Below are 12,059 nucleotides of genomic sequence, written 5' to 3'. Positions count from 1 at the left end.
TACATTTCATTTGTTACTGTAATCTATTAATAAAGAATCATATTTTTATATATATCATATTCATGTAAAATCAGCCTCTGTAAAGTAGCAACTATATATTTCAGGTGGTGGAGTAGACCTACAACTAAATATACTGAAATGTGAAAGTAGAATAAAATGCAAATACTTAAGTTAAAATAAAAACGAGTATCTCAAGTGTTTTGGTGTGAAAACTCATGAAATCCCCCAAAAAGTGAATCAGTGCCAGGAAGTGCTCAAAACTCCCTTTTATCTCCCCTGTTGTACTTTAAATCAAAAATGTCATGTTTCATGTTCAGTGATGGATAAAAAGTGGAGTAAACCACATTAGATCAGTGAGCTGCATTACTTGGTGCATGCTGTGTTGTAAACCGAAAACAACCACTTCTTGGAGAGAGAAGATAAAATCTACTCCAGTTCCATTACTGATATACAGCTGAAAATCGAATACGAATACCAGCAGTTGCATTAGTAATGTTACATTATGTTAGCATGGAAAATATTTCTAAGTATAATGTAATGAACAAGCAGCAGCTGTTTCTTGAAACCAGTGTACCAAAGATAAAATCTACTGTAATGCAGTAGAAGCACATATCTACCTCTTAAAACAAAGGTAGCATTATAAAGTTACCATTTATTTATATGTGGCATTATGGATCAGACATAATATGAAGCATACCCCATCTAGTATGAACATCATTTAAAAATGCTTACAAAAACATGTATGTTCACATAATTAAGCCTTAAGCCATGAAAGAGACTCCACCGAATATCAAAATCACAGGGTCAAGAGAAGTTTAGTTATAGTTTGTTTAGCTGTTTAAGTTACAAGTCACTCGCTGTTAGTGATATGTATGCACGGGCAAAAGTTTAGTAGCACATTTAAAAAACATATTAGACATATATAACAGTTTGCTAATGTTTTGCACATTTAGAAATGGTTCATATGAGAGGTTTCAATTTTTTTTAAATGTACATAGATACATATGTGTGCGTATAGCAAGTTATTTACTACTTCAATTTGTTTATCCATGAGTCTGAATCAAAGAACTGGACCATTGTTACTCTGTAAAGCTGTAGTGCTTTAAAAGTAATAGGGGGTTATAGAAGAAGACACAGAAGAGTTTGTTTTTAACCAGACACTTGTAAATTACATTTACTGTAAGTGAGGAGTCCTGGTGCAGACCAAACTGCAAGACAATCTTCAGCTGGAGGGCTGTTTCGTCCTGTTGTCCACACTGTGCTATTTCCAGTCTGTTTACTCCTTCTCCCAGGGTCTCCTCTTCTGATGACGAAGGGAGCTCTTAAAGGGAAAGGGAATAAAGGTTATGACTGAACAGCAGTGTCAGGACTCTCCATAGGACGATAATCTTCATCTGTGAGACAGCCACATGCAGGAAGGTGAAGCCTTGAATTGCTTTGTGCCAGAGCTACTTACAGAGTACATGTTGGAGAGGTTGTTGAAAAGCACTTGGCCTGCGCTCACTTTGTTCCTCACTCCTCGTATGGTCCCATTCTTGCTGCAGATATTGATGCGTTTGTTGCTGAAGAGCATCTCTCTCTTGGCACTGGCGTACAATAGCAGGTCATCAGGTTCGCAGCCATTCTCGTCCACCGCAGTCTCCACCACCAAACCACTCAGGTGGCTGTTGGCCTCACTGTTGGGGAGTGAGCTCCCCTGTTCTGCCTCCGGGGTGCTGGTGCAGTCAGAGTCCACTGAGTCCGCCACTGAGCCGCACCAGGCCGTTTCATCCTTGAACACCTCCGCCAAGACTCGGCCGCTGTTGGCAGATGCTACTCTAAACCTGACTGTTTTCACAGCCTTTTCTTTCTCCTGTTTCACCTTTGGCCCCTCCATTAAAATACAAGAATGTCTCACATGCTTCACATCCCATTCAGAAAAGCCAGACAGCCTGAGACATATTGGTGTGCAATTATCAAACAACAATATCCTCATTGACTTGTCAAAAGGAGCTGAAAATACCCGAGTACAAAAACTAGACACCCAAATGCTTAACAATAGATGAGCTTTTGCCATGGTAACAGTTAAAACAGCCAAACAGTAAATTGATATTACCATGTTCAATAATTGATCAAGGTTAGTTTTCAAACAGCAGATAGACTACAGACCTAGTGGCCAGTCTTTAGGAGATATACACCCAGGATATGGTCTGCTAAGCTCTCTGACTACACATTTACCCTCAAAGCACCTTCCAGTACCCTCATCTGTCCCTGCAGTGATCTAGAGAGCACAAATTTAGCAAATATTTACCCACTTTCTTTTACATATTTTTTGTATTTCAGCTCAAAGGTCGAGTGTTTTCTCAGTAACCTACTGCGTGATTACAGTTGGCCTGTTTGGGCATCAAATCAGCAGTAAAAGCAAGACATCCATGAAATTGGCACCATCAACAATGAGAACACATTTTTATTTTCATGGTCACTCTTAGTTTGAAAATGTTTAAATGTTTCCCTTTAACTGTTATCCTGACAAATCTATTAATCAGAGGTGTCATTGTGTCATTCAATGTGTTGCTGCTGTGGATTTTAATCCTGGGGCTCCCAACAAATATTTGAACTGCCTCTGCATCACAGCAAAGATGTTCTGCTGTTCTTCTTCAGCATTAAAGCTTATTCTATATTTGTGCAGCAAATTTACAGAGGAATATCTGAAAAAAAGTGGGTTTATTAATTATTTATGATTATTTACATCAGATGTCCAAAAATAGTCACTGAGTCCGTATTTACCTTTAAGGTAGTATCTTTTGCTATGGTATTCTTAGTTTTAATAATGTGATTTCAAATGTATTCATGTATCTTATTTTTTTTTATTATAATGGAATACAAACATCAATCATATATATATATATATATATATATATATATATATATATATATATAATAAAGAAATAATAATAATCTATTGCGCTAGGCAATGATTATCTCTCTGTCATCAGACGGTTATTTGATCTCTATTATGTCTGTGTCTTGGTGGCACATGAGATACATTATATTGTACAATATCAAGTGGTTTTACATTGATTGATTGATTGATAATTCTGGCTTTATTTACAATGAAACTAATTATCAGCATTATAGTATTATCTGAAGTCCTCTAATAATATTTGTGTATTTGTTTGTTTGTTTGTTTGTATTCTTTATTTATTCCTTTATTTATTTTTAAATTTTTTAATTGATTTATTTCTTGCAAAATGCGAGGATCATTTGTTTTACCAACCAGAATCAAAAAGAAGAAGAATCGAAAACTCAAAGCTGTAATTCCCCTCCCCTCCTGTAGGTGTCAGTAACACAGTTTTACTGCTGCACCAACAGCCCCCACAGAAGCCGGAGACACACACGTGCAGCACAGTGTCAACATGGGGAAGAGGAGGCAGAATAAACAACTTTTCACTAATTTATCCAAAAAACAGAAGAAACACTTGAAGGAGTTTGGAGAGGAGCATCCGTTTCATGATGTGTAAGTAGCACAGCGAACTCTGGCCTTAATAGTTAAGTTTTTTTTAGCCAGCAAGCTAAATTACACTTAGCCTACACTGGATAATGTTAGCTATAGTTAAGTGTTATTAGTAAAAGCATTACGCTAATATTGTTCGAAGGAGCCCGCTAACGAAAGCCTAACCTTATTAACCGATATGTTCCTCCCTAATATTGTTCAGTTAAATTAAAAATGAAAAAAATATATTTTTAGGCTACCATACATGAAAAGAACCACAGAATAGTGTAATGTTAATGTAAACCTAATGTGTTTCTTTATTGTTTCTAATTAGCAAGTTGGCTAGCAGCTGAAAGAGAATAAAAATATCAGTAGCATAAGATTAAAGTTAACTTGAACATTGAAGAAATAAACTTACAAGCATTATCATCACTCCATAAACTTGTGCAATAACCTCTGCCTATCCTATATCTGCAATATATATATTTACAATAACAAGTCAAAGTGAATGCAGAGATACTTATTTTTACTCACGTCTCTTCCCTGGAAACTTTTCTCTTAATAACATAGACCTGAACAATCAGTGTTACTGTAAAAAAAAACATGGTGATGAACATGATGCTTGATTTTAGGAAATACTGATGACCGGCAAGATGTTGCTCTAGACTTGGCCTCCTCCAACACCTCTCTTCCTCTCTTAAATCCAAAATTGCAATCCTAAATACATCCTAATTAATTCACTCGTGCGACTAGAACAGCGCTTTACTTTTTCCCTACATACTCCTTGAGTGTCTTCAAGCAGCCCAAACCAAGAGCTTTGTAACATGTCATTATACATTTGTCTTCAAATATTTGTTGTCCAAATAGCTTTTTCTCTCTTTGTGTTTTTTTCAGTGTCAATGAAAAACCTGGAAGAACTGAGATAGTGGAGCTGGTGAGTAAAACTGTGCACGTCATAAACCCCAACTTAAGCAACATAAATAAATGTGTAAATGTTTCTAAAAGAAATCTTGGACCATCCACTCATTGATAGACTCCAGTTTTTTAAATATGTGACGTATCTCAATATTGATAATTGAAAGGTGTTGTGTCATCACATGTGTTACAGTTAGCAAGCCCTGAACAATCTGATGCTGAACCTGAGGAGCTGGAGGAGGAAGAGGAGGAACCAGAGCAGAAATCAGCCTACCAGAAACTTCTGTCAACTCTCAGCCGACCTGACGGCAACAACCAGAGTGAAGAGGAGGAAAGCAGCGATGATGAAGAGGAGGAAGAAGAAGAGGAGCTTCTTGGTGAAGGTGAGTTGTTTATTTCCAGAACATCTTGTTGGGACTATATTTGCATTTGACTGAGTACCAATCCACTTTTTCTTGTAGAGAACAGTGACGGAGTTGGAGATGAAAGTGACGATGGTGATGAAGATGAAGGTGGAGAGGAGGAACTTGCAGACAAAGATGAAGCTCAGACCGAAGTGGTAGAAGGAGAGGAGGAGGAGGAGGAAGAGGAGAAGGAGAAAGGAGATGAAGAGTTCATAGATAAAGAGCATGAGTCCCAGTTCTGTCTGGAGACCAACTTCACGGGTCAAGGCGAACAAGAGGACACTGAAAGCACCGCAGAGCATGAAGACAGGAAGGGTAAAAAAGGAGTGAATAATTCCTCCTCAAAATAAAAGTTTTCTGTTGGTTTTGTCAAATACAACACGCTGTATTTGTTGTTTTTAAAGATTATGTGTGGTTGTATTTTTCAATTAAGTAAATATCTTGCTGAATTAGAAAAACTTAAAGAATATGATGTGACTGTGTTGTACTGTTTTTATCCTCTCTGTGCAGACATGTTTTTACAGCATTTGGACATGGAGCTTGGTGAAGAAGATGTGCAGAAGATAACATCTGGCAGCAAAGCCAAGACTCAGATCACGGTATAAACTACATAATTTAATTATATCTACCAATGAGCTTTTTTCATTAAATGAAATTTTAACTACAGATTCTATATTTGTCATCCTATTAATTAGTGGCCAAAATTGGGCTCCCTACTCTGTACCAATCCTCTGGACAAGTTTGGACCCATTGGCCCTCAGAAAGACACAAACCTCCCAGTTTTCCACAAACTCCTGGAGTCCTGCTGTAAGGATCAAAACCAGACCTCTAATGCTAAGGGGGTGGCTGAAGAGATCAGCCCTCTCCACCAGGAGCTGCTGGCCCTCATGGGTTCCTACAAGGACCTATACCACTCAGAGATGTGTCCTCTGAAAGAGGGCCCTCAGGTGCGCAGTGCATACTGCATTCATGTGCTCAACCACGTGCTGAAGGCCAACTCCCAGGTCCTGGCTCATAACGCCCAGCTAAGAGAGCAGAAAACTCAGGCTAAACCCGGAGCTGAGCCACAGGATGAACCCAGAGATCAAGGTCTGACGCGGCCCAAGGTAAACTATTGTTTGGATCCTTAACAGCGCTTCATTTTACATCAGGAATGATTAATTAATTTATAATTAGTCTTCCTCCACTGCTCTTTTTTGAATTATGTTTCAGTCACAAATACCAAGAGCAGGGTAAAGTAGTAAATGAGTTGCTGATTTTATCTTACAGTACCTTCAGAAAGTATTCAGACCTCTTCATTGTATTCACATTTGATTGTGAGAGTCTTTAACTGCTGCGAGCTATCACATGCCTTTTACTCAAAGTGGCGTCCCTGTAGTTGCACCACCATAAAAGCCTGATTGATGGAGTGCCGTTGAGATGGTTGTCGTTCACCTTCACCTTTTTAACCTCTGTTAGAGTGACCGTTTAATTCTTGGTCACCTCCCTGACCATGGTCCTCCTTGCCTGGTTACTCAGTTTGACTGAACAACCAACTATAGGAAGAGCCCCACTCAAAGCTTCAGAGCTTTTTTACCCTTGCTCTGAGCTGACCACAGATTGAAGTGCCACAGTAAAGGGTCTGAACACTTTTGCAAATGAGAGATTTCAGTTTTTTAATTTTAATAAATTAGCAAAAAGTTGTAAAAACACATTTTCTCTTCGTCATTGTGGTTTTATTGAGTGTAGACAACACAATAAAGTGTACAAAAAGTGAAGTAGTTACACATTGTACACCTTAAGATTTCACTGAAACTTGAAAGTTTTACCTGCTGTAAGCAATCCCCCCTGCCTGTTTGTATGTAAGAAAAAAAATCACATTTCACCCTGAACAGCAGGAATGATCTGAGAGTATCTCACTTATTGCATTGTTGAGTTTGATTTGAACTGAGGGTCGCAGCAGCAGAATGGGTCACTGTATCCCCTCAGGGTTATTTTTGTAATCCTGTAAATAAATGCTATCCCCCATCATCACAGATCAAAATGCTTCCACTTTGCCACAGATGTTCAAAACACGATATCTTGCCTCCTTCCTGTCAGCTGCTTTGTCATAATAACAGTTATGAATGTGTCAGGTTCTGATTCTCGTGCCGTTCCGCGGTGGAGCTCTGAGAGTCATCCAGACCTTCATCAGCCTGCTGGAGACCAAAGGCAAGAAGATGGTGGTCAGCAACAAGAAGAGGTTCAAGGAGGAGTTTGGAGAAGATGCAGATGACCAGCCATCCAATCTACAGAGACCAGATGATTACCACGCTATTTTCTCAGGCAACGTTGATGATCACTTCAGGATAGGTACAGTCGGACAAAAAAGAAGTCAACCCACTTTTGGAAAAGCTCTTAAGCTTTCTGGTCTGAGGCCCTGTTGTTGTCTTCTCTCTCCTCACCAGGTGTCTCCATTGTGAAAGGCAGCATGCGTCTGTACGCCCCCTTCTACTCCTCAGACATTATCATCGCATCTCCCCTCGGCCTGCGCACAGTGCTGGGAGCTGAAGGAGACAGTAGGAGAGACTTTGACTTCCTGTCCTCCATCGAGCTGCTGGTGGTGGACCAGGCAGATGTCTTCCTCATGCAGAACTGGGAACACGTCCTGGTAAGATAACAACAGGTTCAAAATGGCACATTCGTGCACGATGCCATCTCTCTATCAGAGCATTAACTTTAGTTTTATACTGCTGGAAACATGAAGCGCCATCTACTGTCCAACAACCATGAGATAAATCAAAACATTTTACATCTTCACCTCTTAGAACTCGCTTGAGAAAAACAATCGATAACTAAATGTTTTTGAGAAATTACTATTGTGAACTCTTTTCTGTATGTTTGATTTCTTATGAAACATCACATTGTCCACCCCCGCCAGCATGTGATGAAGCACATGAACCTGCAGCCGCTGGACTCCCATGGAGTGGACTTCTCCAGGGTGAGGATGTGGAACCTGAACAACTGGGCCAGACACTACAGGCAGACGCTGGTGTTCAGCTCCATCCAGGAGCCACAGATTAACAACATCCTCACCAAACACTGCGCCAACTACCGCGGACAGGTGCTCCACTTTATACACTTTACACCCAATATTGCACCAGCTCCCTAAGACTTAACATTGAGAGCAGGCTGTAGTTTTAGATCAACACATCATTAAGAGGCAGAAATTACCTCATGAGTTGAGAGTATCCCCGACTTAATTTCTTATCCCAAGACAGGCATGGTATTTTGATAAATACAGTTTTTTGTCATTTACTTTGTCATTTGATGTTGAAGTTTTTTAAAAGTAAATAATTGATGTTTTTTGTCTCAGATTGCCACTAAGAACATGCCAAAAACAGGTTCCATCTGCCAGGTGCTGGTTCAGCTGCCTCATGTGTTTCAGATGTTCTCCTCTGACAGCTTCATGGACCACGATGCTAGGTAAGATCATCCAGCAGGTGAACCATCACAGCCTGACTATTTAACTATCGGCTGTTGTTGACTGAGATTCTTATTAAAGACACTCTGTGGAGTTTTGTTGTAAATGTTATATATTGCAAAAGTTTAATTTACATTCAGTGTTACTCACCAAAACGCACTATGTGTCCTTGAGGCCCAAAAACTTGTTGAGTGCACTTCCTTCATCACCTATTTTAAATCAAACATTGTTGTTTACATCCATGTTTGCCAGTCAGAACTCTTCTTCTTCTTGGCCTTTGATGATGCATCGCAGCATAGCTTTGTGCATTACCACCTCCTGTAGATCAGTAGAAGAGTGTGAAACCATTAGCGGCATGTGAATCGCATCGCGCACGTCCACATGTGTGCGCCTGCACAGGAAACAAAACAAAGACCCACTTGTAAAAAAAAAAAAAGTGCTACTAGAGGTCTAAAACTCCACAAAGAAATTTTACTTGTCAAAGATTAATGTTCACTGTTTTTTTTCTTTTCCATGAAAACAAACACACCTCTGCCCTCTCCCTCTTTCTTTACAGCAGCATTTATCTCTCATTTCTTTCCTTTAGGTTTATTATTTCATTTTTAGATGTCAAACTAATCAGTTGTGCCCATCATCTAGATTGATTTCTTTCTTTTGAGGTGTTTTGTTTATGACCCTTGTGCTTGTCTGATCAACATTTTTATGTTATTTTACATATATATATATATATATATATATATATATATATATATATTTATTTGTATGTATTCCTATGTCTGATTTAGAGCCAATTAGTTGAAGAGAGCTTGACAAGTGATTGGTTGTTTCCTAACGATATTTAAATGTGTTTTATTTCCTCCCGTCCTGCCCTTAGGTTTCAGTTCTTTGTAGACAAAGTGCTACCTCAGTACAGGGACTCAGTTATGTCCCACACTCTGATCTACATCCCCTCTTACTTCGACTATGTCCGACTGCGCAACTACATGAAGAAAGAGGAGATAAACTTTGCCAGCGTCTGCGAGTATTCCAGCAAATCAGAGGTGTCCCGAGCGAGGCATTTCTTCCAGAAAGGGGAGAAACAGTTCCTGCTCTTCACTGAACGCTTCCACTTCTACAAGAGGTCAGTTCTTTTTAACGCTCCATCAGGCAGCCACTCATGTGTTAGGTTCTCTGTCTGATTTGAGGGAGAGTGAGGGCCAGTCAGCTAGTAAATCTCCCCTGTAGCACGTAGCAGGAGTGTTGTCCTGCTGAAAAGACACTGGCTGTTCAGTGGATCACACTAGACCTCGCTAACCATGAGGCGACCAGTGGATATGATGAGCATTCTGGGGATATTGATTCCTGGAATAATCAGTAGTAGAGGGTTTAAAGACAGTAATCTTTTTACATTTTTCACCAACTGCAGTAACACCGGAAGGAAACAGATGTCATCTCTTGTACACAGTTGAAAAGTTAGATGTTTATGTGTGTTTGTGAAGAGCCAAAGCAATTCAAGCCCCTCTCTCTAGTTTATTCATGTCAATGTGACAGGAAGTCATACTCTGGTTTCTTCATTGTAGTCTGTTAAAAACAAAAACACAGAGATGTTTTTGTAATTAGATTAAAATTGTACCTTAGTTTTAGTTCATCTATTTATTTAATAGGGACAAAGCAATTTAACATAGCTCCAGGCCAGAACATGAAACCGATGTGTGAGAGTTTATAGCTATTGTATTGTAAACCACAATACACTACAGATAAGGAAGTAGACTAAAATACTGTACTGAAATGCATTGATTGGGATGTACAGTCCAAAAAAAGAGACAACAACAACAGCCAAAACAAAGCAAACAGACAAATAAAGCAATTGATAGTATCATACAGTTACTGTACAGATGCACAGTCTAAAAAGAGACAACAGCAGCATAACAAGCAGACAAATAGTGAAGCAAAACAATTAACAATATGATACTATCGGCTCAAAATGAGTACAGCCCTGGTTTGCTCTTAACTAGCGCTTAACTGTTGCTGTAAAATAATTTATGTCTGGAGTTAATTTGATTTCAGCTGGTAACAAGTTGACAGCCCTTTATGGAGTCTTATGGTCTATGAAGTGGTATCTTGCTGTTGCCATTCACCACGCTCCTAGTTACTCTGTTACTGTCTTGCTTTTGAATATATCTGGAAAGATCAAACATGAATATAATTCTTCTTTCTGAACATATGCTAATAGAGTCATTACACAAGCTACTGCAACACACTGCTGATTTTCAGTGTGTCTGCAGGTCCTTAAAAGTCTTGAACATTGAATTCAGTTTCCTCAAAAAAAGCCGTAGAAGGTAAAAAAAACAATAAATCATAGTTGTAAAATGTTCGTATATCAGCCAGCAGTGTATAGCTATAGCTGAAAACTGAAAAAATTTAATGAAATTAATAAACAATTTTAGACCATATCGTTTCTACTGTGAAACAGGTATTAGATTGTCAGGGATTTAAGTCTTAAAGTAAACTTGGTGAGCCCTGCAGGAACCCTGACCTCTGCCCTCTGTTCAGGTACAACATCAAAGGAATCAGGAACCTGATATTTTACGGATTGCCCTCCTTCCCCCACTTCTACAGCGAGGTGTGTAACATGCTGGCAGCGGGGGGTCAGGGGGAAGAGGCCAGCTGGACCTGCACTGCCCTCTACTCCCGCTACGATGCCCACAAATTGGCTGCCATCGGTGGAGCCCAGCGAGCCGGACAGATGCTGCACTCCAACAAGACTGTTCACCTCTTTATCACAGGAGGGGAGGATAAGGCCTCCTGATGGAGCTGGATGGATAGAAGAGGGACCGCAGGTAGATAATTACTGTTCATATAAGATCCCATCAGGATCTACGTCATTACACGAGGACGACCCTGGACCCTGGACCCTGCTGACTGCAGGTCTGTGATGGCGGACTGTTTTTGACACGTAAACTGGTTTCACCTCAAAAAAATGCTAATCAGGAAAAGATAAGAATTCGCTCTATTATATTTGGACATTAACTCGAACATGCCGGAGGAACAAACACAGATGTTTATTGTCTTTGTTTGATGTCTCACAGCTGGACACTGTCCAGAAACATCAAGCCACAAGAGATCATAAAGCATTGTTCTGGTTGGTAAATTCTGTTGTAGCTGATCACTGATAAGATGTTGTAAAAACATCCCTTCCTTGTTTGGATGTGTTTCCAGATTCAGCACAGTATAAATATTTTTTTATGTTGATCTATTTCATTACCATTATTTGATAATAGTTCATATTTGTAGCAATGCCTGTCCTGAAAGTGCTAAAATGCTCCTCAAAAGATAAACTAATGTAATATTGGCTTTTTATACCCAATTTGAAATAGTTTGAAATGAGTCCAGGCTGTGTTGCCTGTTTTTGCTGGTAAATCATGTTAGAAATTTCTAGCCAAAGAATTAAAAGAATACTTCTTACACTAATGCTCTGAAAAATAATCCGACTCTCTGTGTTGTCACACTCTAACTATGCAAAATGTTTTATTTGAATAGATGAAATACAAGTATACCAATCTGTGAGCAGGAGAGTGATTTGTGTAATGTCTTTGTGAGTGTGAATGATTTATAGATTTCAGAGCCCAGTTTCCACAGGTGTACTGCATCTCTGACAGGGTCTCAGCTCCAGTCTCTGACCTGCTGAAACAAAATGGGAGACAGCCAACCAGAAAAGCCACATAAAGATATGGGGCCTTCACAGATAAGATAAAAAGCAAAACAGCTTCCTGTAAATATTCAGTTGTATGGCCCACCCACATAATTATTAACTCCCTGAGTTGCTGTAAGTGTGACTTTGGTCACA

At 39.4% G+C, this 12,059-nt stretch overlaps 1 protein-coding gene across 2 annotated transcripts; it reads left to right on the top strand.

The window, feature by feature from the left end:
* Positions 1-3,326: 3,326 nt before the first annotated feature.
* utp25 (UTP25 small subunit processor component) lies at positions 3,327-11,791 on the top strand. 2 transcript variants are annotated; one of them, XM_056392658.1, is made up of 12 exons: positions 3,327-3,496; positions 4,367-4,406; positions 4,581-4,770; positions 4,849-5,106; positions 5,302-5,390; positions 5,487-5,897; positions 6,906-7,122; positions 7,218-7,420; positions 7,691-7,873; positions 8,126-8,235; positions 9,108-9,353; positions 10,832-11,791. In XM_056392658.1, exons 1-12 carry the CDS (start codon positions 3,396-3,398, stop codon positions 11,019-11,021), a joined length of 2,238 nt encoding a protein of 745 aa, XP_056248633.1. In that variant the 5' UTR covers positions 3,327-3,395; the 3' UTR covers positions 11,022-11,791. The 2 variants fall into 2 exon arrangements, with proteins under 2 accessions (XP_056248633.1, XP_056248632.1); XM_056392657.1 differs by having other exon boundaries at positions 3,330-3,496; positions 10,766-11,791.
* The last annotated feature ends 268 nt before the right edge of the window (positions 11,792-12,059 follow it).

The sequence above is a fragment of the Seriola aureovittata genome, chromosome 13, assembly GCF_021018895.1.
Source record: "Seriola aureovittata isolate HTS-2021-v1 ecotype China chromosome 13, ASM2101889v1, whole genome shotgun sequence".
Classification (NCBI taxonomy): Eukaryota; Metazoa; Chordata; class Actinopteri; order Carangiformes; family Carangidae; genus Seriola; species Seriola aureovittata.
This window is presented reverse-complemented; position numbering and strand designations above follow the sequence as displayed.

Bases quoted from the DNA above. Each gene is read 5' to 3' on its own strand.
- utp25 (XM_056392657.1), top strand. From the start codon at position 3,396: ATGGGGAAGAGGAGGCAGAATAAACAACTTTTCACTAATTTATCCAAA. The intron at 7,123-7,217 runs GTACAGTCGGAC...TCTCCTCACCAG, and splicing joins TGATGATCACTTCAGGATAG to GTGTCTCCATTGTGAAAGGC. The intron at 9,354-10,765 runs GTCAGTTCTTTT...CCCTCTGTTCAG, and splicing joins CGCTTCCACTTCTACAAGAG to GTACAACATCAAAGGAATCA.